The sequence below is a fragment of the Aspergillus aculeatinus genome (assembly GCF_003184765.1).
Source record: "Aspergillus aculeatinus CBS 121060 unplaced genomic scaffold BO66scaffold_4, whole genome shotgun sequence".
NCBI lineage: Eukaryota > Fungi > Ascomycota > Eurotiomycetes > Eurotiales > Aspergillaceae > Aspergillus > Aspergillus aculeatinus.
The window spans coordinates 245,830-268,434 of NW_020291473.1; the positions used below are offsets into that span (position 1 = coordinate 245,830).

Sequence of the window (22,605 nt, forward strand, 5' to 3'; positions counted from 1 at the left end):
CTGTGTTGGCGTCGCCAGCCAGGTAAGTCGGGGAAAACACAGGGATAAAAAGAGATTAGATCAGAGAGAGAGGAGAAAGCGCACAGGATCAAACAACGCTATATACAGTACATGGGGTCGGGACGGTCTAGAAATTACACCACCAAGGAGAAAAGTTAAGGGCCCTTCCACGCCCACTTATCCTCCATCATCTATCTGAATCTGTCGAGTTGCCGGTCTGGACTAGATGGATAGTTGGAGATACATCAGATCTCGTGCTGTCCAATCGTCTCCTCTGTGAAGGCCATCTAGACCTCATCATCATCGTTGTTGTCGAACAGACCTTTGCTTGTACGATTGGCTCAGATCACCACTAATTTCCCGCATCGAGATCGCGCATCTCGGGAACTTTCGCGCCAATCAATCATTGCAAAGCCTTCTCCATCCGCCGCCGCCTGATATCCGTGCTGCTTATCTTGGATGCAAAGTCCTCCGCGTCATCGGGAGGCACCTCCGTTGTATGCAGGACATCGACCTCGAAAACAGCCAACGGTGCCCATCCTTTCTTCGTCCGTGCATCATTGACTGCAGCGCCGCCCGACCGAGTCTCCTTAGAGACCACAAGGGCGCCAATGCTCTCATCAGTGATGGTAGGACCAAATGGATCCTTGATCTCCACTAGTTTGAAAGCTAGATCGGGTCGTAACTTCACGAGGATGTACTTTCCATCAGAACCCGGCTCCAGGGCCTCTTCAAGCTGAGGTCCACTGGGTCCGGAAGCACGGAAATTCATGATGGCAGTCAAGAAGGCACCTGTGCTATGGCTGCGTTCTTCCCAGCTTTCCAAGAACTCGGGATACTTCTTCTTTACCAACAACTCATCGCCGGTCACTCCCACGACGAGGACTCGTTCCCTCCCCGCATCAGCATCCTCCACGGGCTGTAGGACAAGTGCTGTTGCGGTCAGTAATAGTTTGTGTCCAATGTGGAAGTGGTCGAACGTGCCCCCCACAGCGACTGTGTAGGGCGACGTGGCTTCGTGGAGATCGCCTAGGGTCACAAGAGATTCTGATGGGGTCCAGTGAGGTGCGTCTGGGATGGCATGTAATGAACCAGAGTCGGGAAGTTTAGAATCCGCCACCGGAGAATAGAAGCTACTGAAGGCTGCGGCCAGATCCTGTCCTATCTGATTATCAGGGTAGTAAATTGACTTCCATGGTCGTCCTGACCTAGCCAGAGTCCGCAGGTCGACGATCGGGCCATCGCGCGGAACTGCTGGAATGCTTTCCGGGCTCCGAGACAGATCATAGTCGAGGAGTATGACCCGTGCATCGATACCTCCAGGCATATCCAACTCGATCTTGTGTTCGATACATACAATCCCAATCAACCGGTATATGCCTTCAAGAATCGACTGCAGGCTTGCAAACGCTCTAGTGCGGGGTCGGCAGGAAGGGGCGAGCAAGCCTGGTAGGGATAGTGCAACATCGAGAGTAGCCACGCGGTCGGACCCGTCCAGCTTGAGATGAAGGGTGGAGCAGACAGTTGACAGAGTAGCCTCGTATGCAGACTTAAGTTGGTCAAAGTCGGCCGCTGGCGGAGGTGGCAGCAGCAGCAGGGCCGAGGTCGGTTCGGAAGCCATATTGTACTGATATGCGGGGGAATGACTGTCAGTATTGGTTGTCTGTAGCAATTGCAATTATGGATAGAATAGCTGGAGAGTAGCAGGTAAATCAGAAGCCAAACTGACAGCAGACCCAAAGCACAGACGACCCGATGGCAGTCGGACGTTTCTGCTGAGTCGAAAAGGGAGCAAGTAGTATTCAGCTACCAGGTGAAGTACTCAGTAGTATTCCGGCAAGAAATAACAATAAATGATGGCCGAAGATGGATTTCCCCGCGATTGGGCTGACTCAGCCTGCACGAGACTCTCCCGTGACTTCCCTGTAGTCTCTCTATCTCCCTCTCTCTCCCCATCTCCCTCCCTTCTTCCCCCGTCGCTTCAACTGCTCTTATTCATTCGTTTCAGGCCTGTTCGGTCTATTCAGGCACTTCTTCTGAGTCTCTTCAAGCTTCAGAATGTCTTTGTGAATTTGTTCACGTTGTTGTCCCTTTCTGACATGACCTAGAGCGTGCACTGTCTCTGGTACAGTCGGAGCTCCTAGCGCCCTCCATCCCCCCCCCCAAGCTAATCCTCGCAACCTGATAACCGCTTTTCACAACCGTTCACACCTGACATTCTGCTGAGGTGGGGCTTCAATTGAACTTATTTGCGTGGCTAGGGTATAATACGGTTCGAAGTGTTCGAATTCCACGCTGTCATGTCGAATGCGAGCCAACCCTTCGACCCTCGCCGGGCCACAACGTACGGGCGCCCGGAGGAGCTGCATATCCCGTCCGGTGCTCCCAATTTGCAGCGACAGTCCATGTCCCACGAGTTCATCTCCGGCGCTGAGAACCACGTTCCTTCAATCAATGTGCATCCGTCCGGCTCACAGCCTGGCCAATTTGGAGGCGGCAACAGCGCTGCTGGTGGTCATCTACCGGGAGCACTGCAGCCAGGCAACTCCAACCGTCCACCGGCAGTATCCATGAACACAGCCCCTTCGGTTCTTCCAACCCTCCCTCAGTTGTCGACCCCCATGCAGCCTCCCGCAGCACCGTCATCACAGCCGCAACAACCACAGCAACCGCAACAGCCGCAGTCCGCGGTGCAACAGTCAACAAACCCGCGCTCTAGCATGGTCAATTCTCACGGACATTCAAGATCCAGCCCGGCAGGCTTTGATCAGCCAAAATACAAACAGCCGGGCTCGTCGCCGGGTGCTGGCTACCCGCCGCAGACTCCCTTGGGAGCCAAATACTCCCCCTTGGGCCTTGCTGATATCCGGCCAACCGGTGACTTGTTGAGCGACACGATGATGACCTCGGGAATGATGTCAATCAACAATAGCGAAAATCAGGTGCCTACCAACAGTAACTATATCGCCCCGTGGCCCATATATGCAGTGGACTGGTGCAAATGGCCGGTGCCCGGCAATTCTGGCTCCTTTGGCGGAAAGATTGCCATGGGAAGTTACTTGGAAGATAACCACAACTATGTATGATGTTGCTTTGCCTTCAAGGTAAGCTATGGTGCTAATTTGAGCGCAGATTCAAATTGTTGATACACACTGGACCGCTCCCGACCCGGATACACCAGATTCGGCGGCTGGAGACATCAAGCTGGAGTATGTCAAAACTGCGGAAGCCACCCATTCATATCCTGTAACTCGGATTCTTTGGGAGCCGCCTTCTTCACAGAAACAATCCACCGACTTACTGGCAACGTCTGGCGATCATCTCCGGTTATGGTCGCTGCCTGCTTCGCAACCAGCGCCGGCTTCGAACACGATCACACGGTCGAACAACCAAAGCGCACCGACCGCGAAGCTGCAACCCTTGGCTTTGCTGTCGAACTCAAAGTCTCCGGAGCATACCGCGCCAATCACATCCCTGGACTGGAACACCATTTCACCAAGCCTCATAATCACATCCAGCATCGATACCACGTGCACAATTTGGGACATTCCCACACTTACCGCCAAAACGCAGCTGATCGCACACGATAAGGAGGTGTACGACGTACGGTTCTGCGCCAACAGCGTCGATGTCTTCGTCAGCTGCGGTGCTGATGGTAGCGTTCGCATGTTCGACCTTCGCAGTTTGGAGCACAGTACCATCATCTATGAGCCCACCGAAAAGAATGAGAAATGTAAGACATCCCTATCAAACCCACAGTCACGAAGATCGCCTTATTCACAAGGATTTTTTTCAGTGATGAGTCCCGGGAATGGCAGTCCTTCCGCGCCTGCACAGTCTGCATGGCCACCACCTCTACTACGAATTGCAGGTATGTGAGCTTATAGATGTATCAAATTTGACATACGTACTCACTACTGCAGCCTCTCCCCATGACTCGCACCTCTTGGCAACGTTTTCGCAAGACTCGAACATCGTAAGAGTTCTTGATGTGCGCCAGCCGGGACAAGCTCTGCTGGAGCTGAAGGGACACGCCTCCTCCATCAACTCCGTGGAATGGTCACCGAATCGTCGCGGCGTGCTCGCCTCGGGCGCAGATGACTGCTTCGTCCTGCTTTGGGACTTGATCAACCAACACAACGCAGCCCCGGTGCCGCCGGGCGCACACCCACCGGGAGCCCCAACAGCGACGCCAACGAGCGAGCGTGGCCCGGCAGCTGCCTGGCAGTGTGACTACGAGGTATCTAACATCAGCTGGTCGCCGCAGGGCGGGACCACGCCAGCCGGGCATCCACGCGACTGGCTCGGGGTTTGTGGCGGGCGAGGCCTCTGGGGAGTCGCTCTGTGAATAGCTTCATACATCGGCTAGACTTTTGACAGATCGTCATTTGCATGTTATTTGTTTGTCTTTTCTGTTTTCAAACAGACTATGACTTACCCCCTTGATGTTATGATTTTGGTACTGCTCTCATTTGGGATGGGCTCCGGGACATGATTGAGATGACGTCCCGTGGCAAGGGAAGCCCCATATAGCGCGCGGAGACTTTTACCCGCGTAGGCGACCTTTGGTATATGGCATGGTACGAGTAAATGAATGAACGAACAACCCTATTTTTTTTTCCTTTTTAGATGTATCGAGATCTAGTTGACGCCATAACTGCTGGACATACTCGTTTTTGACAGAATAAATTTACATTCTCCACATTGATGTGCGTTCCCACATGCACTTTACATTGAAACAGGTGGAAGACCAAAATATAATTGAGACCATGAAATATGTACAGCCAGACCCGTGACTGATCCAGTAAGTTTTAACATGAAGTGACGCCCGCTAACCTGAAATCCCAGCAGGGAACACATTTGCAACTAGATGATAGTAAACGAGCAGCCGCTGCGGCAGCAGCAGACATAGAAAGGAAGGGAATCAATCCCGTCGCTCGCCACTGCTCCCGGGCGCAGGCCTGGACACAGTTACAGGCCCCTTGACAATGACCTTCTCCTCCACCCATCTTGCAAACCTCACACTGGGGATGTCTACTGCCCGCCAGAACAGGTCTCCTGCCCACAGGGCAATGGGCAAACAGATCATCCACCCTAGGAGGTACGCAAGTCCAGCCTGGAAATTCGTCGCCCGGCCGGTGATGGCCCACAGCCGAGGCATGATGGCGTATCCCAGCCCGTGAAGGATGGGGCCGTGCACGATATAGAAGGCGAAGGAGATCTGGCCAAGGTACTGGGAGAGGCGGTTGGTGAAGAGACGTTGTATCTCCGGGGAGTGGTTGATGCTGGCGACGATGAGGATGGCGCCAATGGTTTGCGGGAAGCGGTGCGGTTCGGGGTAGGTTTTGGGAGTGATCTTCCAGGTCCACATGTAGAACGGGGTCCATTTGTAGCCGGTATTCGGGGTAGAGCCCAGGTAGAGGCCGATGATGAAGAGGGCAAACCAGATATTGCGATAAGGGATCCGGCGGGTGGAGAGGCGGGAGAGGACAGGGTAGTGGTAGGAACGGGATTTGGCAGGGAGAAAGCGGCGGAGTTGAGGTTTGGGATCGTCATCAATGGTTGCGGTTGTGGGCGTACTCGAGGATGTGCCGGCAGGGATGGGACGCTGTTCCCAGGTGCCGTGAATGAGGTCGGCCTCTGCGAGGAGCATGCCAGACAGGAAAAGCACGACATCCCAGCGGCCAAAGCGCATGCAGAACCAGATGAGACCGCCGACGAGACTGATACGGATGGGAGTCCCGAGGCGCGAGGTGCCCAAGATGGTGAGGAAAAGGACGATGGAGCTGCGGAATTCGACAGGAATGGTCCACAGGTGCGGGTTGTAATTGTTGTAGTAGAGTGACCAGTTGAAGGGGTCCATTAGTTGTGCGAGTGTCGAGTAGCCATCCCAGAACTGCTTGGTGAAGGACCGCATGATGGGTGGATGCTGTTCATTAGTGCCCAGGATCGTGTGACCCTCAACCAGGACGCGCCGGGACGGGTGGAAGGCTCCTAAGCGCACGGCTAGAAAGACAAGAGTGATCCCCACAAATGACGGGATATAAAGGCGCAAGGCTCGTCGAAATGTAGCCGAGGCGAGGGTGGTGAAAGTCTGTTCCCAGGCGCGACTGCGAATCAGCTTGAGCGGCTTGTAGGACAGGACGTAGCCAGAGATAACGAAGAAGATGGCCACCATGATATGGCCTGAGACGAGCATGTGCAGTATCGGCAACTGCCAGAGCGCGAAATTCTCCCCATTGAACCCCCATCCCAATGCGACTTTCCAAGTGTAGGTGAAGAGGAAGTGGAAATTGAACACGAGCAGACAGGCCCAGCCGCGCAGTCCATCCAGGGCCGCGATGGCGTGCGGCTTAGTAGCCGGTCGGGGCGTTCCTCCCACGTATTGTTGTAGGTAACTTGGGGTGATTATTATGGCCACTTTGGTGCAGAAAGCTTCCGCCATGTCCGTAAACTGACTGAGGTATTCCTGAAGGCTATCATTGTAGTTGCTGCTACTGAAGCCGCTGCTCATCGACGAGTAACGATGGTCGGCTGCTCTAGAGGATGATTCAAGATCGTGAAGAGGGACATCGTGGACGGGGAGAGGCGAGGCGAGGCCCTTGTCGATCAACGACATGATGGGTTGTATTGTATCGTGGAACTCGACTCGCTATGGGTGGATGAGGGGGAAATTACTGAGCAATGGCAATGCGTTCGTTATGGTTATGGCGGGGGTTAAGAGAAGAGGGAGATGACGCGCGGCTTCATGGGAGGAACGGAGGACGATACAGCAAGAGGAACATGCTAGGAGGATGTCGCACAGTCGTTAGTACCGAGTAGTCCCACATTTACCACAGCACTAAGCATACAGAGGACATACCTGGATCCGGGGGAAGGGGGTTGAAGCTGCAATAAAGAGGCAAGTGGGAGAAGGAGAAGGATGGATAAGGAGAGATAAGGAGGGAGAGAGAGAGACGAAGGTGGAGGAGGAGGAGGAGGAGGAAGCCGATGAGAGAAAAGGGAAGGCGGAGGAGGAAACTTTACCTGAATGGAAGTTGAATTGCCGCATTTGAGGCCAGCTTAACTGTCAACTGAAATCGGCTGCATTGAAGAGCCAATGCAATGAAAAGTGTAAGAAGCACAAAAAAAAATAGAAAAAAAATTAAAATAAAATCAAACCATAGAAGACAAATCGATTCTAGCTCCACTATTGCTAATGTACATACTTAGAGACATCCAAGATGTTCCTGCAGCCAGAAAATGGCCAACTCTCCCCCTGCCTCTCTTGCTTGCTCTTCTTATACTTCCTCCGCGTAGCTTGACTCGAACTTCTTTTGCTTCCTTCTTTCGCTTCTTCTCTTTATCCTCCCTCACTGTTTCTTCGACCACCCAACACATCCCCCCCATTTCATACCCTTCGACTCGGATTACTTCCTTTACATTTACTACTATATTTCCACTTCATCGCGCTTATCTCCTCTCCCGATACCATCCCCTCGAAAAGTCGTTGTCTGCGTCTACCTCCATGTCCGGATTCGTTCTTCGACTTTCTTTAGCCTCCACTTCAGCTTCATCCTTCGCGCCCTCTTCACCTATTACTTTGGTCTTTCAACAATCTTAAACATCACGCAGATACTACAACAGCGCCTGAATCCCCTTACGCAACTCCTGCGCAACTCCTGGATACCGCCTCGTCGCACTCTGTCCCTCCTCGTCTCTCCAAGCACGCGCCCGCCATGGATTTGCGCTCGATGTTGAACAGTGACACTGCTGGCAATGCCAACAATCCTCCACCGGAACCCCAGCAATCGCCATCGGCGCAAACCACACGAAAGCCATCCGATGCAGTCTACAGCCCACACGAACAGGTCCCCGCCGCGGCGCCCGCTTCCTCCGCCTCCTATCCGGCCGGTTTCCCCGGAGGATCAATGCAGCGGCCTCATGTTTCTCCCGAACGCTCTTCCTCCTACGGCTCGCTGCAGTCTCCTTATCAACATCAACCTACCTCAGGTCGCTCGGCTGGCTCGCAAGCTGCTCGAGGTCAGAGCCCACAACCAGGCCACTACGGTTCGTCGCGTGATTCCTCCTTCAATCCCCCTCAGCAGCGCTCGCAATCCATTCAATCGGTGTTGTCCCACGACACGCCCATGACTCACGCATCTCACCCCAAAGAAAGTCCTTCAACCGCCGGCATTGCGCCTGGATATGCCTCCCAGCAATTTTCACCTCCAGGACCCGGATCTCTGCCTGGTACTCCCCGCGGGTCAACTGCTGCCTATGCTCAACCATCACCGTCCTCAGCTGCGCGCCCACCCTCTTCAGGCCAAGACACGCGCTCAAACCGCGCCTCCAGCCCCTGGGTCGGCCAGGAGGCATCGATGCAAATGTCACCCACTGCGATGCCCCGTTTGTCGCGTCCCCGAGACCAGACCCCGCGGCCGTACCCTGGTACCATTGACCGACGCGGCTCAGAAGACAGTGTGAGTCCCAAGACCACGCGGGCGCCCAGCTATCCAGATTCGGCCGTACCCAGCCAGACCACCCCTCGCGAGAATGGAATGGCCGTTGCGGAGGCGCATGGTTACTCCAGTCCACATGAGCCTCCGAAACGGAAGCGTCGTCGCTTCGATGCACCCCCGATCTATGCCATGAGGCCGGAACGCACCAAGGGTCGCGGCCCTATCATCCCGAATCCCCTTCCTCCCATTCCCAAGCACTCCCGCGATAGCCCGGACAATTCTTGGAATTTGCGACAGCGGGCTGCTTCGGCTGCTCAGGGTCCCGCACACGCCGCTGCCGTACCCGTATCCATTAAAGCTTCAAACGATACCCCGCCCAGCAAGACGACGGCTCCGGTCCCCCGTGCGCCTTCCGCTGCGGCCGAGCCGCAACAGTCTGGGAGTTTGGGACCGTGGGAGCCATCCATCACCGGGGAATTCCCTTCCGAGGACATCACAAGGCTTGTGTGCGACTTTCTCTTTAGGCATGTCGTGGTCCGCAACGACGCCATCGCAGCTCCAGCGGGAGCAGCAGCAGCGGGGTCGGCGCCCATCATTGAGGTGGAGGCCAAACTGGGCCAGCTCATTGACATGGACCGCGGAGATCGGGTTCAGCTGCCCATTCTGTCCGAGACAGTCATGAACAAACAGTTCCCACGCTTCCGCACGGCGTTTGAAAGCAGCATGACAGTGGTACGTGATCCTCTTTTCCTGCGGTCATTCATCACACCACTAACATGCTAGGCTAGGCCCAACATCAAGCGATGAACAATTTCCTCAATGAAGCCGTCAAAAGGTCCCTGGATCAGGCCGACCGACCGCGCATCCCCATTTCGTATGCCCACAAGAAAGAGCGCGACACTTTCTATGAGGTATCCCCGAATGAACTGCCCCCGGTGATCCGACAAAACCTGAACCCGCGCCACAAGCCCAAGGTCCGCGTGACCGTGGACCAAAGAACCAACGAGGTCCTCGCCAAGATCGTCAAATGCCGCATCGCCGACCTGGACATCCACAGCCCGCAAACCTGCGTCGACTGGCGCATCAGCGTCAACCTCGAAATGAACTACGACGGTGACGTGAGCCAGCTCACTGTGGTCGATCCGGCGCGAGGTCGCGGAGGGGATCGCAACAAAGACCGGATGAGCTACCGCCATCTCGCCTACCAGATCGATCTCACCCAGGTGGCCAAATCTGATGTACGTTCCATTTTCCCCTCTATATTCCCCGGCCCCACTGGCCCCTTGACTAACTATGTCCGCAATTAGTCCGCAAAAGGCGAGTTTGAGCATGAACTCGAGGTCGAAGTCTCGGCGGCCGAAATCCGTCGCCAGGGCCAGATGGCCATCAATCAGGAGCCCCATCAGTACGAGGACCTCGTCAAGGGGTTCCTGGATAACGTCCGTGTTCTGGCCCGTCAAGTACCTCCTTGACTCAACTACCTCCATTGACATTTCTTCTTTTTCGCGTATTCCCCCTTTCACCTTTGACTTCTCGCCCTTTTCTCCCTTCCTCGGTCGGTCACAAAGTCCCCTCGTCATCTGATGTGCATATAACGAATCTACACATTTGCATCCGGAACTTCTTGATCCCCCGTGTTTCTGTTTCACATAGTCGAAGACGAGAGTTTCACATTACTTTCTGATGGAAATGAACATGCGTGTATTATTCTTCTTTATAGCAACCTTGTTTTTTTGGGTTTGTTCGGGTCGGCCTTCTCTTTTTTTCCCCTGTCCAGTGTATACCAGATGTATCATATATAGCTTCCTTCCCCTTGACCATTTCTTTTTTTTTACCCTCGGGGTTTCTATCTTTGCCTACCTGCCTACCTTGACTTAGACTACTGCCTTTTTGGGTCGCAAAAATGAGGGAAAATCGTTGATTGACTGGATGATTTGAGACAAGCTCCTTGATTTCCTTTTTCTTACTTCGTAGCTGTGTGGTACGTCTACTTATTAGATTATAGCAAGGTGACAAGACTCGAAACCAAGAATCAGGTGAAGTGAGAGTGAAATAGGATGAAAATTGGGGGGGTTGGAAGTAGACAAGATAGAATGATACAGATGATACAAAAGGTTATGCAAGTTTGCGACGATATTTGTTTAACCCAGAAGCCGCGCGCGCAAACACAAAAGAACAAAGAGGAGCCAGCAGCAGCAATAACAACAACACCCTCGAATTGGAAGAAAACAATTCCAGCGAAAGCAAATCAGTGTGTGGAATTTTCGGCGGTCAGGGAAGTAAAGTTATACGCAATGATGATGCTACCTGTCCATCGTCCATCGCATGTAAGGAAGAAAAAGAACAGAAGCAGTAGAGAACAGGACAGCCCTCTGTCAGATGGTCTGGAGCAACGGCTTTTTCGGCGATCTATATTTTCCCGAGAAGATGTTACTTTGCGCCTAGGTTTAATGGCCCTTCGTCGATTTGGTTTGTGGGGAATAGTGAGGAATTCATGAGAAGCGTGAAGAGTGGAGGCTTCAAGGGCTGGGCGTTCCCTCTTCGTAGCGTGGTCCTCCGTCGTCACCGTCGTAGCCTGCACCAGGAGTAGCGGCTGCTCCGGCGGGGGTCGGTGCGTCGTAGGGACGGCTGTGACTACCCGCGCCGTCGAACGCGGCGGGGGTGGGAGCATCGTATTCTCCTCGTTTCGAGATTCCACCGGGGGTGGGTGCATTGAAGGCGCCGGGCGTCGGGGCACTGTCAGCCCAGCCACCAGGCGTGGGTGCCGACGCTCCAGGCGTGGGGGCACTGCCGTAGGCGCCAGGAGTAGGGGCGGAATAGTTGCCTCCGGGTGTCGGGGCGTCGTAGCCCTTGTTGCCATTGCTGGCGGATGCTCCTCCCCAGGCAGGTGTCCTGCCACCGGCATTGGCACCGGCACCGCCCCAGGCCGGGGTGCGCGAGCCGGCGGCGAAGGCGTCAAAGTCACTGTTGCCAGACCCACCGTAGGGAGTGCGGGCACCGGCATTCCAGGCGGGTGTACGTGAACCAAAGCCTCCGGCTCCTCCGTAGGCGGTGCGACTACCATCATAGGGATTAGAGGTGCGGGAGCCGTCTTGTTTCCAAGCAGGCGTGCGCGCGCTGCTTACGCCACCCCATGCAGGAGCTGCGAGAAAGAACAGTCAGTATGTGTACAAGGTAAGGAGAGTTGAAATTGACACTTACTTCGAGCGGATGCGGCACCACCCCAGGCCGGTGTCCTAGAAGAATCACCCATACCCATCGGAGTCCGACCACCCTGCCATGCCGACTGGGAAGCAGCGGGGCCGCCGTTGGGAATGCGTCCACCACCCCGTCCCCGGCCCATCTCGATTGTCTGGCCAGTGATCGGATCCTTGACAACCAGCAGCTCTTTGTCGATCGTGACCAGCTTGTTCTTGGAATGCAGTTCCACGCGGGCCTGCAAATCCGACGAGTCCTTGACAATACCGACCAAGCCCTTGTACGGTCCCTTTCGAACCTGAACAGTCTTGCCAATCATCCTGTCCCGTCCAAAGCTTCGCTGAGGCGGTCCCATCATACCGCCAGGAGCTCCGTTCCTCATTAGCGCCGGGTTCATCTTTGTCAAATCGGGTCCGGTGGCCCGTCCTCCTTTAGCCGACACAGTGACAACGTTTGTCGTACGCACAACAACAATACCAGAGTTCTCAGCCTGCGCTTTGTTATGCAGGAAGAGGAACGAACGGTAGATATGGAGGATCACGCCGCTGCGCTGCTCACCAGACACCTCCCGTACTGTGTCTCCGAGACGGATCTCGGCACCATTGCGATCCGTGGCCACTGCATCTCGACGCGGCGTGATCTTGTTCGTGACATGTGTGGGAAGGATGGTACGGATGGATCCGTTTTGATCCAGAACTCGGAGAGATTCGCGATCAACTTTGACAATGCAGGCGACAGTAGCGGCACTGTATAGCTAGTTAGTCATTATTTGAGCAGTCGCCAAGAGATGAACTCACTCTAACTGAACCAAGTCGTGTACGTCAAACATGCCGAGTTTACCGTCCACGCCAGTCTCCGCAGATAGACGCAAGTCCTTGCTAAAGACTGTGATCTCTTGCATACTCATGTCGCTGAGCAGCGTCACCGTGTCGTCCTTCACCTGTACAACCATACCCAGCTCGTCCTGGTATCTGCTGCCTCCAATAACCTTGACATGGTCACCTTCTCTGAACCGTTTGCGAAGAGTCTTGACCGGTGCTTCGATGGTCTGTCCTGCCAAATCGCCCTGCGTGACCACCAAGGTCACAATCTCACCACGTGTGGAGGTGGTGCGTCCGATCAACCCTTGCTGTTCGCCCCGGTAGACCTCGACAGGATCTCCAGGGAGATATGATTCTTCTGCAGTCTGGTTCTTCAACGTTTCGGCCAAAGAAGCCAGATCCAGATTCGAAGTGCCGTCGTCTGCACCCCGAGCGAACATAGTAACCTCTTCCAGTCGAGGGTTCACATTCTTTGTGATGAGGTGCTGGACCTTCATGTCCTTGATCAAGAAGCCCTCGCTGTAGGTCTCACCCAAGTAGTTCCATGACTTGCCACCCAAGCCAGACGTCGCAGAAAGGTACTTGGCGTGCTTCTTCTTGGCTTCAGCCTCGCTGAAGGCACGTTGAGGGGGACGAGCCACCGCTGGGTTCATGCCAGGACGCTTCCGCTTAGGATCGATGGCAGGGGCACCAATATCCTCGTTCAGACCGTAATCCAAACGAGGAACCAAGCGCACCGTCACAGCAAGACCGTTGGTCTCAACCTCCTCAATCTGCGCGAGATCGCCCTGGTATTTTCCACGCTTGATCCGAACCCAGCCTCCATGCGAAAGCTCTTCCGACTTCTGCACACGCAAGAGATCCGGCATCTCTCGTACGGGCACCAGGATCATCTTTGTCCGGGGATAGACGTTCGTCATATCCTGCAGTGCATCCATAACATCAGCCTGCCGGCGTGCCTCGACGTAGATGTATCCAGCCATCGCTCCACCTCGCTCGAAGGCGGAAATAATCTTGACCGGGTTGCGAGAGCCAGGCGGACGCTCTTCGATGCGCTTCTGAATCGAGAACACCACCTCACGCTCCTTGCCAGCCTTGCAACGAACACCCCAGAGACTCGGATCATCGACACTCGGGAGAAGCAATCGCTTGGGAACAATCACGGCATCGGTGGCCGCCGCACGGTTTCGACCATAACGCTCCTTCAGCATCTGGGCCTGCTTTTCCGCATCCATACTGGCCGCCAATTCGCGCTGACGATCCAGCTGTCTGTGTCGGCGATCATCCGTCTCCACTCCAACGGGCAGTGTGTCCATATCGTCGGGGTGCATTTCCCCGCCAAATTCCATGTCATCCTCCTCGTCCTCGGCCTCATCCTCATCTTCATCGACACCGGCCTCAGTGTCGACGAAAGAGAGAACACCTCCTCTCCGTCTGCGCTTCGCGGGCCGTCTCTATAAATTCGGATGGAAGCAGTTAGCCATCATACCTTCTCCAAGCCGCTGCCCGGGGGGAGCGATCGCCGAAATCTCTAGAGCCACTCACGGGATTTACATCGTCGTCGTCCTCCTCATCCTCCTCATCTTGATCCTCATCTTCCTCGCCCTCGTCGTCTTCATCGCCTTCCTCCTCGTCTTCGTTGTCGTCCCCTTCATCGTCGTCATCCGCATGGCCACGTCCTCTTGCATTGTCTTCACTGCCCGCGCGATACCGTGCCGTCCGTCCAGTGTGTACATCGGCGTCATCATCGTCATCGTCGTCGTCATCCCGACGACGGTGCGTCGCCTGCCGAAAAACAAAAACCCTAGCGTCAGCCTGATCCGTCAGACACCACCCAATTCCTAGCCTCGGTACGAACCTTCACATCCTCGTTATCTGAGTCATCCGCCGGGGCGGGGTTGAAATCGTCATCTTCCTCTTCGGAGCCGAAGTCCTGATCTATGAGGTTTCGCGACATGTTGAACGGAGGGTCGATTGATTTGTGACGGGAGAATGGTGTTTGTATTCGCAGAGGGTGACGAAAGTAGAACGGAATGAAAGTCCGGAGTTGGTAATCTCGTCGAGTTTGAGATTGCGATGTTGTGTGAAGACGAATCTCTCAAGTGTGGACGGGAAATGGAGCAGGGATGCCCACAAACCTTCTTGACGCAGTATAGATCTCTGATATGATCAATGAGGTTCCAGGTATAAGAATAAATGACTTTTTCTGCGAAGATCAGCGGATAGGGAGAAGCAAAGACCGCGCAGAGCTGGCAGTGTTGCGAGTGAGAGAGGTTTCACCTCCGGGGGGCTGCGGCGAGGCGAGTTTCCGTTGTTTCGCCGACTCCGCGAGGCGCGATCTTCTCACCCAGCTGGGTTGTTGAGTAGCAAGAGATGAGGAGGGAAAGTGAATTTGTATCGCACTGGGATTAGAGTTCCAGGCACCAGCTGCGATCGAAACGGGACACCGAAGGAGAGAAGAGAGATGGTAAGTGTTGGGTTAAATGGGAAGAGAAGAGAAAGAAAGGTGGAAGAAGGCATCAAGCATTGGATGGATGGATGGATGATTGATGCGGGCAAATGTCATTTTGGGTTCTTCCGCCCCGCCGGACCGCCTTCCTTTCACTCCACGGCAACTGGCCTGCAATTGGCAATTTGATTTCTTTCATTCTATTTGCGTGACTTATTGGCTCTACCTAACTGAATGATTCATTGTTCAGCTCATTCAGAGACTATTACCGCCTTTTGCACTCCAATTGAAAGGACTTTTGACATCCCTTGGCGGCCTTTCTGGCCCCACCTCGAGGAGGTCTACAGCACCATAGACTAGACAGCTCAGCCATACCATCATTCATTGACTTTGCGATATGCTAAGATATTCGGTCCTCCAGGGCAGTTTCTGCGTGATATGATACAGGACGCTCAGCAAAATCGTCATATATACTCCAGCAAAATGAATTACTTGATTTCAAGACCCGTAACCAATCCCTACAATTTCAGCCCGAAGAGCTGATGCACACGCAGACTCTGGCGCATGCTAAGATCCAGCATGATCTCCTCACTACCACCCGGGATGGCATAGGCTCGGACGTCGCGGTAAAGCCGCTCGACCTTTCCACCTTGGCCACCCCGGCTGTAGCTGAGACCGCCGAAGATTTGGCTAGCCTCGCGCGCACAGAATTCATATGTGGTCGTTGCCTGTGCCTTCAGCCCGGCAATAGCACCTCCCAGCTTGAGCATGGCTTCCGTCTCATCCATCGATTGGCATTGGTAGATGATGTTCTCCAGCCAGTTGTACGTCGCCTCGATTTGACGGGCCATGTGTGCCAGCTTCATTCTGATGACCGGATGGTCAATGAGCTTCTTACCGAAGGTCTTGCGCTTGTGCGCATACTTCATGGACTCCTCATAGCAGACACGAGCGAACCGCACACACTGGATCACAATGCCAATACGTTCATGGTTGAAGTTGGTCATAATCACTATGGGTAGGGTTAGATCCTTCAAGGAAAAAGCACAAGTGGCGTCCAATGCGTCAGGCACTTACCCTTAAAACCTTGGTTCTCCTTTCCAATGAGATTCTCCACCGGCACCTTCACATCCTCAAACGTGATATAGGTGGTACCACTGCTCCAGACACCCTGGCAATCCATGCGCCGGGTGCTGACACCGCCCTGCTCTCTCTCAATGAGCAGCACACTGATGCCGTTCATGCCTGGTCCACCGGTGCGAACGGCGGTCGTGAAGTAGTCACTCCAAATACCGTTGGTGATCCACTTCTTCTCACCGTTCACAATGTAGTGTTTGCCATCTGGTGTCAACTTGGCCTCACAAGTGAGGTTGGCGACATCACTACCCGCGTCGGGTTCTGTAATGGCCAAACAGATGCGCTTATCACCTGCCAAGATCCCAGGCAGAATCCTCTCCACAAGAGGCTTCTTTCCGAACTTGACCAGGGGAGGACACCCAATACCGAAGCCACCAATCAGATTCCAAACGAAACCGCCGCTACCAGAGCGAGACAGTTCATCCGTGAGGAGCATCTCATGGAACAGGTCCCAGTTCTCAGGGGCCACGGATTGCACCCGATTAGGGGTGTATTGAACTGGGTATTTGATTCCGAGCAAGCCAGCCAGATATCCGCGCTCTCCCATCTGTTTGTAAATGCGGTCGGGGACGTTCTTGCTCTCGTCCCACTCTGTCACGTTTGGCTCGATCTCAGTATCCACCCATTGTCGGACTTCTTCACGCAGGGCGGCATGCGTCTTGTTGAAGTACGGCGAGTGGTACTAAAGGTCCATCAGCGATAATTAGTCTAGGCCTTCACTATCTCGTGCTACGGTAGTGTGGAAGCTTGCTGGTACTTACACCGTGATACCAAGCTGGGTCTGCAAAGGGGATGAGGTCGCCAAATGGCTCCTGGGCCTCTAGCGACTTCGCGGAAACCACATCAACGGGTGCAGCTGGGGCCTTCGCAGGCTGTTGCTTGACTGGGGCGGATGCTGGGGCCGGCTCCGGTGCAGCGGCCTTCTTCGAATCCAGGGAGCCGATTTGCAGCTGGCCCTTGAACTTCTTCAAGATGCCTTCATTGTGGTATTTCCAGAACTGCTTCGATGCGTCTTTGCCGGCCACCCGTTGTAGGACTACACGTGGCGGAGGTCAGCTGCATATGTTCGGGGCGGAGTCAGGTATACACTGGAGGAGTCATACTCTTCTTGCCACCTATAGGAGTCACACAGTGACATTAGTCTCGATGTAAGACCTATTACCTGGGGTTAGAGACTCACCTGGGTGCTCCTCCTGGAATTTGGTCAGATCGTACACATCCTCATCGATCACAACCCACAAGTTATCCGGTTTGCTATGCGAGGCTACGTCGTCTTTGGTGAATGTCTTGGCCATTTTGTTCGGAAAGCAAGAAGACGAGAAGAGTCTGTGTGGGTATCTTCAATAGGTATAGTTGGAGTAGGTATAGTTGGGTATGAATACGGCGCTCCTTAAGTCACACTGCGTTGTACAGTGGAGTGGGGTGGGGAGGCAACAGTGGGGTCCGAGATCCGGGGTAAGAATGTAAGTCAAGAGAGGGAAAGGGAGAATCACGGATCCTGGGGTAAATGAGAAAGAAGGGGGAGAATGGAATGAGAAGCGGGTCGAAGTCGATATAAAAAAGGGCCAGCTGAAAAGCAGGCTGGCAGGCTGGTAGGCCGGCAGGCCGGCAGGTTGGTTCAGTTCAGCTTTGATCACGGAGGCCTTACCCCATGCAACAAGCCTCCCGGTCAACGAGATGGGTCTTCTGGTAAATGGGAAAGTCCAATAATTATCATAGGAATAAGAATAATGGACAGTGGATACAATGAAACAGAGTCACGATCGGCGACCGAGAACAATTCCCTCGGAGTAATCATCTACAAAATGGGAGGGGAGGAAGTAGTTTAGTTCAAGAAATGGCTTTCACATGTCGGGCCCGACTGACTTCATCACTGCCTGCCCACCAGTGGGCATGTACAGTACTCCGGAGTACAGTAGAAGCTCAAAAGCAGCTCACGTGGACCACGCCTCGGCCAGTCCGGGATGTGTATTGCTCTTGCTCCGATTGGCTTTTCCAGCTTCATGGCACGTGCGGGGCTTTACTGCAAGGAGAAACAGCCGAGGCATTTTGGAGGCCCCCCGGGGCCGCCGCCAGCTTGCAAAATCCCCAAGTCAGTGGATCAGATGAGATCATGCATCATGCTACTTGCTAGTGGCTAACCTTCCTCCACTACTGCTAGCATGTGAACAGGAGGAAAATCAGAGAGAGAGAGTAAATATATTGGTAAAGTTTTCCAGGGTGAACCAGAGAAAGAACCCTCTGTGAGCAGTAAGTGGTTCCTGCTTGGCTGAAAAGATAGCGACTGCCTCCTATTCAGTATCAACTCGTATACCCATAGACAACGACTGCTGTACAGCCAACGTAGTATCGACCATAAAAAATGACGTCGTCAGTTTCGCAATCCACAACTGATACTACGACCGTCCTCAAAAGTATCGGAATATGTTTATTCAATTCACATAGGGCGTAACTTCCATAATTAACCTAGAAATACAACCAGCCAGAGAGATCTATCAGGGCGACCGGGAGCTTTACTCTTCGACTCCGTCACTCTCATATTCAAACTCATCCGGTACAGGCGCTTCCTCACCGTCCTCTTCGTCTTCATCCACCGCTGTCAACACGCCGGCGGCAGCCAGGGCTCCCGCGTTGGCTCCGGATTCAGCCCCCAGACCCCGGCCACCACCGCGCTGGGGTGTCTGGAAACCGGCCGCGCCCATCGCGGCCTGCAGACGGTCTTGTAGTGTCTCTGCTGCCGCAGCCTGCTTGACCTCCTTGCTAGCTTTCATTTCGATCTTCTCACGAGGCTCCTCGGGGGTCTTGTCCAACACAACCACTACACCACCGGTAGGCTGTTGTCAAATTAGCATGGGTCACATATATAGAAAGGGAGGAAAGTATGCTTACCCGTTTGACGGGCTCATACCGCGGGTCCGGGAAGGTCAGATATTTCAACTGAGCTGGCAGGACACGAGACATGTTATCCAATTCATAGCCGATCTTCTCCCGCTCAGCCTTCTTCTTCTGCCCTTCACCACCCTCCTTCTCTCCATCCTTCGCCTCCTCTTCGCCCTTGGCCACTGTCTCGTCCATTTCCATCTTGTCTGCCAAAGGTTCCGATACCTTGGGTGTAGTAGGAGTCTGATCAATGTCCATGCTCTCACGTCGTTGTTGCTTCTCGCGGCGCTGAGCACGACGCTTAGCTTGGGCAGTGGTCGAAAGGACAGCAGTCTTGATCTTCTCAGGGGCCTCCTCGGTCTTCACCTGTTGCTCAGGTGGGTAATCGAAGAGGCTGGGTCTCGTGTTGCTGTGGAACTTGAACAAGGGAACTTCCAATTCATCATCCACGCCAATCACTGCGGTCGGGGTGAAGCTGAGGGACAGGAAGTGAGTGAGGGGGAACCAGTACCAGTACTGAGTGAAAACAGCAGCACCAACGATTCCGGGCATGTTGAGGTTGCCCGTTTGGGTTTGGAGGCTGATGGTGCAGTTACGGCCACCAGCATCGATGATGCCCAGAGCCACGGCGCAACCGAACTTGGCCATGGCATCTTCGTGTCTGTCCCCAATCATCTTCATCATGGTCTTGCGAAGCGTGCTCACGCGAGGATTCATGGCCTCGTTCTGTTGCACCAGGACCATGGCCAAAGCGATCAAAGCACCCTGTCTCACAAAGTCGGTCGAGTCCTTGAGCATAGGCTCAAGCAAGTCAATGGCCTCGTCCAGACCAGTACCAGCACAGGAAATACCCAATGCCATAGCAGCTCCATAACGAACGTGAGGGTTGTAGGACTCAGACAGCAGCTCTACCATGCGAGGCACACTCTGGTGCTTGCGGAACAAGATAAAGCCCAAGCTCAGAACAGCAATGCGGCGAACATCATCGTTGACATCACTGACAGCAACGTGGAGAAGCTTGCGGACAGCCTTGTTGCTACTGCTACCACAGTACGCAAGGGCGATCGTCATGATACCGCCATAACGGAGAGTGGGGTCGGGATCGCCCAGAAGACCGTTGATCAGCTCGTCGGCAGCCTCTTGACGCCCGTACATGATCAGAGCCATTCCCAGAGCCAAGCCACGGACGATCTTTTCATGCTGCGTGTCATGAGCGTACTGGATCATGTCCTCAAGCACTCTCATGTTGCCAGTGCCCAGCATGACCAGACCCATGGCGAGACCGACAGCCTCGCCGTTAAGTGCAGAGTCGGTGTAGAGTACATTCCGCAAGTCCTCGTAGATAGACTCGTTGCCGGTCGCCATCCCCGCAACACCGAGACCTAAGGCACCACCGTGCTGAACAACTTCCTCGGTGGCTTTCTTGAAGTGATCACGGATAAGATCCACAGCCATGCCACCGTGGTTAGCATAGATCAAACCTAGTGCATACAAGGAACCTCCTTGGCTATAGACCGAGCCTGAACCTCCAACACCCGCGATGTGCTCCCGAGGCAGGTAGGGCTGCAGAAGCTTCTCACCCTGGGTCAAATTACCCCGGTGGATAACCCCCAGTGCCGCGGTAGCGGTGAATTTCGACCAATTAACAGCTTTACCCAACCATTCCAGGTTGTCTCGGAAAAACTTGTCGTGGGTGGTGCCGGCGTGCATGAAAGCGTTCGAGAGCGTGACAGCAGTGTGGAAAATAGAATTCCGCGCCTCCAGACTATCCCGGACCTTGTTCAAGATAGCGATGTCGGCCTTGTTGTTGCGGTACAGGAATTCCAAATTCAGTTGGATGGTCTTTCTACCATCGATGATAGCAAGAACGTTCTTGTAAGCCGCGCGCGCTTCAGTCAAAATCTTGGTCTGCTCGTTGTTCTCGCCAATAGATCTGGATTGGCTGTCCAGCAAAGGATCCGATTCCTTGGGTTCCTCTTCAGCCTTCGACTCAGACTCCTCGCTCGCCTGTAGGGGCTCGGCAATCTCGCTGCGAACTCTCTGAAGGAACTCCTGTGTTCCGTTGTCATAGAGATCGAAGGAAATTTGGTAGGCGACGGCGAGTGATCGCGCATCACCCTTGTCGACCAATTGACGAAGGATGGCCGACGCCATTGAGTGCTCGTTCAGATACACTACACACTTGGCAATCGAGAAATAGTCGGGCGCAGGGATTTCGTTGAGGAGATCGAGGATAAGCTTAAGGATCTTTGGAGGTAAATGTTAGCATCAGTGTAAGGGGGCAATAGAGAAGAAGATATGGACATACGTCATTGCGGAAGCCACGCTCCTGCACAATTCCCATGCAGATGTCCAGCACATACTCCATAAGCTCTTCACTTCGTCGTGATTCGCCGTTCTGCTTCTTCTCGTCCTCACTAGCCCGGATAATTGTTTTCCGAAGGACATCAAGGTTCTTAGCCTCGATGGCGATTCCAATGACTTGACGATACCTCTTTTGAGTGAAGCACTGCTCAAACAAGCGATCGATGATTGCTTGCAACTGACCCTGAACTCCCCGCTTCAACACTAAGGGTGTCTCGACCTGCTTGATGCTCGCATCATCGCCACCCGGGTAGGCCGCATCCACTCCGGGCACTTCTTGTCTGGATAAGAGGGACTTGGATGGCAAGGCGGACTGTGAAAATGGTGTGATTGGAGATGTCAGGCTGGCGGAGGTGCTCGTGGCCCCTTCACCGGAGGTGGGGAATGAAGTGTTCAGGTTCGCAGGTTGGTCACCTGCTGCCGGCCGCTGGGCAGCGGAAAGCGAAACAAAGGTGTCAACACATTTGGCTGAGAGATGTAAGCATTAGGTACTAGCCACTTCAGTGGTGATAGATGAGCTCAGTAGACATACCGATGATTGTTTCCTCGAATTCGCCACCACTGTCCAGCTTGAACAGCTTTCCGGCACCTAGTGCAAACACCATACTTTCGTTGTACTCCTGGAGGTGATAATACACCTTGGCGGCGACTAGGGCGGCAAGCTCGCGTTCCGGAAACGATTCATCTTCGTAAAGCGCCTCTCTAAATTCCAAGGAGTCAGTCTCAGAATAAAATGAAGCAGTTCATGGTTGAAATCGAGATGGAGTTGGGAACATGGGTGCGTCCATCGAAAACGGACAATCAGGCTGACAAACGAACATTTGAGGTACGGCGTCGACGACTTCTGTCCAGAGGAGGTCGATCTGGGAGTCAAGGGTCTTCAAAGCAAAGACTCGCAACTCTGGATCAGACTCAGAAAGAAAGCCGACAAGGCCGGCGGCTGAAGCAAGTCCAACCATGTCTGAAGGGAGTGTTCTGGATTGATGGGAAATGGCAGCGCTGTCGCTAGAGGATGGGGCGACAGCTTGGAATGAGCCGTGAAGTGGTTGAGTCGGTTGAACCCAATCTGCGAATTTCAGGACTACTGAAGATCAAAAGGCGCAATGTACACGTGAAAACGAGATGGATAAAGCAAGCGGGATAGAAAGGTGGATGGTGGGAAGAGACAAGCTCGGAGTGATCAGGAAGCTTCAAGGTTCCTTTCCAGTAGCAGCAGCAGCAGCAGCAAGCAGCGAGGCACACGTCAACGGGGCGGAGGGAAGCTGTCGAATGGTATTCCTGGTTTCTGCCGACCGCCCTATTAATGTCACGTGCC

At 54.0% G+C, this 22,605-nt stretch overlaps 7 protein-coding genes across 7 annotated transcripts; 2 read left to right on the plus strand and 5 right to left on the minus strand.

Annotated features, from left to right (window-relative positions):
- Nucleotides 1-301: 301 nt before the first annotated feature.
- Nucleotides 302-1,829, minus strand: BO66DRAFT_143428 (putative pantetheine-phosphate adenylyltransferase). The gene has a single exon (XM_025642082.1). The coding sequence runs from the start codon at nucleotides 1,619-1,621 to the stop codon at nucleotides 404-406; it is 1,218 nt and encodes a 405-aa protein (XP_025507980.1). The 5' UTR covers nucleotides 1,622-1,829; the 3' UTR covers nucleotides 302-403.
- A 146-nt stretch (nucleotides 1,830-1,975) lies between these two features.
- BO66DRAFT_388230 (WD repeat protein) lies at nucleotides 1,976-4,607 on the plus strand. Its single transcript, XM_025646506.1, has 4 exons — nucleotides 1,976-3,080; nucleotides 3,133-3,733; nucleotides 3,797-3,871; nucleotides 3,924-4,607. Exons 1-4 carry the CDS (start codon nucleotides 2,301-2,303, stop codon nucleotides 4,346-4,348), a joined length of 1,881 nt encoding a protein of 626 aa, XP_025507981.1. The 5' UTR covers nucleotides 1,976-2,300; the 3' UTR covers nucleotides 4,349-4,607.
- A 43-nt stretch (nucleotides 4,608-4,650) lies between these two features.
- BO66DRAFT_388231 (acyltransferase family protein) lies at nucleotides 4,651-6,920 on the minus strand. The gene has a single exon (XM_025646507.1). It carries the CDS (start codon nucleotides 6,617-6,619, stop codon nucleotides 4,925-4,927), a length of 1,695 nt encoding a protein of 564 aa, XP_025507982.1. The 5' UTR covers nucleotides 6,620-6,920; the 3' UTR covers nucleotides 4,651-4,924.
- A 441-nt stretch (nucleotides 6,921-7,361) lies between these two features.
- triA (putative mRNA capping nucleoside-triphosphatase) lies at nucleotides 7,362-10,367 on the plus strand. Its single transcript, XM_025644418.1, has 3 exons — nucleotides 7,362-9,173; nucleotides 9,230-9,679; nucleotides 9,749-10,367. The coding sequence occupies exons 1-3, from the start codon at nucleotides 7,719-7,721 to the stop codon at nucleotides 9,911-9,913; spliced, it is 2,070 nt and encodes a 689-aa protein (XP_025507983.1). The 5' UTR covers nucleotides 7,362-7,718; the 3' UTR covers nucleotides 9,914-10,367.
- Nucleotides 10,368-10,949: 582 nt separating this feature from the next.
- Nucleotides 10,950-14,521, minus strand: spt5 (transcription elongation factor spt5). The gene is made up of 5 exons (XM_025642083.1): nucleotides 14,319-14,521; nucleotides 14,006-14,245; nucleotides 12,437-13,914; nucleotides 11,643-12,385; nucleotides 10,950-11,583 (listed from the first exon to the last, which is right to left on the minus strand). The coding sequence occupies exons 1-5, from the start codon at nucleotides 14,415-14,417 to the stop codon at nucleotides 10,961-10,963; spliced, it is 3,183 nt and encodes a 1,060-aa protein (XP_025507984.1). The 5' UTR covers nucleotides 14,418-14,521; the 3' UTR covers nucleotides 10,950-10,960.
- A 704-nt stretch (nucleotides 14,522-15,225) lies between these two features.
- BO66DRAFT_425722 (putative acyl-CoA dehydrogenase) lies at nucleotides 15,226-17,834 on the minus strand. The gene is made up of 5 exons (XM_025650248.1): nucleotides 17,227-17,834; nucleotides 17,150-17,161; nucleotides 16,808-17,082; nucleotides 15,987-16,728; nucleotides 15,226-15,921 (listed from the first exon to the last, which is right to left on the minus strand). The coding sequence occupies exons 1-5, from the start codon at nucleotides 17,339-17,341 to the stop codon at nucleotides 15,428-15,430; spliced, it is 1,638 nt and encodes a 545-aa protein (XP_025507985.1). The 5' UTR covers nucleotides 17,342-17,834; the 3' UTR covers nucleotides 15,226-15,427.
- Nucleotides 17,835-18,462: 628 nt separating this feature from the next.
- Nucleotides 18,463-22,497, minus strand: BO66DRAFT_365363 (proteasome regulatory particle base subunit RPN2). Its single transcript, XM_025645208.1, has 5 exons — nucleotides 22,110-22,497; nucleotides 21,823-21,992; nucleotides 21,235-21,758; nucleotides 18,936-21,173; nucleotides 18,463-18,880 (listed from the first exon to the last, which is right to left on the minus strand). The coding sequence occupies exons 1-5, from the start codon at nucleotides 22,247-22,249 to the stop codon at nucleotides 18,560-18,562; spliced, it is 3,393 nt and encodes a 1,130-aa protein (XP_025507986.1). The 5' UTR covers nucleotides 22,250-22,497; the 3' UTR covers nucleotides 18,463-18,559.
- Between the last annotated feature and the right edge of the window lie 108 nt (nucleotides 22,498-22,605).

Bases quoted from the DNA above. Each gene is read 5' to 3' on its own strand.
- triA (XM_025644418.1), top strand. From the start codon at position 7,719: ATGGATTTGCGCTCGATGTTGAACAGTGACACTGCTGGCAATGCCAAC. The intron at 9,174-9,229 runs GTACGTGATCCT...ATGCTAGGCTAG, and splicing joins TTGAAAGCAGCATGACAGTG to GCCCAACATCAAGCGATGAA. The intron at 9,680-9,748 runs GTACGTTCCATT...GTCCGCAATTAG, and splicing joins CCCAGGTGGCCAAATCTGAT to TCCGCAAAAGGCGAGTTTGA.
- BO66DRAFT_365363 (XM_025645208.1), bottom strand. From the start codon at position 22,249: ATGGTTGGACTTGCTTCAGCCGCCGGCCTTGTCGGCTTTCTTTCTGAG. The intron at 21,759-21,822 runs GTATGTCTACTG...TACATCTCTCAG, and splicing joins ATTCGAGGAAACAATCATCG to CCAAATGTGTTGACACCTTT. The intron at 18,881-18,935 runs GTAAGCATACTT...ATTTGACAACAG, and splicing joins GGTATGAGCCCGTCAAACGG to CCTACCGGTGGTGTAGTGGT.
- BO66DRAFT_143428 (XM_025642082.1), bottom strand. From the start codon at position 1,621: ATGGCTTCCGAACCGACCTCGGCCCTGCTGCTGCTGCCACCTCCGCCA.
- spt5 (XM_025642083.1), bottom strand. From the start codon at position 14,417: ATGTCGCGAAACCTCATAGATCAGGACTTCGGCTCCGAAGAGGAAGAT. The intron at 13,915-14,005 runs GTGAGTGGCTCT...CCGAATTTATAG, and splicing joins ACGACGACGATGTAAATCCC to AGACGGCCCGCGAAGCGCAG. The intron at 11,584-11,642 runs GTAAGTGTCAAT...TCTTTCTCGCAG, and splicing joins TGGTGCCGCATCCGCTCGAA to CTCCTGCATGGGGTGGCGTA.
- BO66DRAFT_425722 (XM_025650248.1), bottom strand. From the start codon at position 17,341: ATGGCCAAGACATTCACCAAAGACGACGTAGCCTCGCATAGCAAACCG. The intron at 16,729-16,807 runs GTAAGTACCAGC...ATGGACCTTTAG, and splicing joins ACCCAGCTTGGTATCACGGT to TACCACTCGCCGTACTTCAA. The intron at 15,922-15,986 runs GTAAGTGCCTGA...CCCTACCCATAG, and splicing joins GGAGAACCAAGGTTTTAAGG to TGATTATGACCAACTTCAAC.
- BO66DRAFT_388231 (XM_025646507.1), bottom strand. From the start codon at position 6,619: ATGTCGTTGATCGACAAGGGCCTCGCCTCGCCTCTCCCCGTCCACGAT.
- BO66DRAFT_388230 (XM_025646506.1), top strand. From the start codon at position 2,301: ATGTCGAATGCGAGCCAACCCTTCGACCCTCGCCGGGCCACAACGTAC. The intron at 3,734-3,796 runs GTAAGACATCCC...GATTTTTTTCAG, and splicing joins CACCGAAAAGAATGAGAAAT to TGATGAGTCCCGGGAATGGC. The intron at 3,872-3,923 runs GTATGTGAGCTT...TCACTACTGCAG, and splicing joins ACCTCTACTACGAATTGCAG to CCTCTCCCCATGACTCGCAC.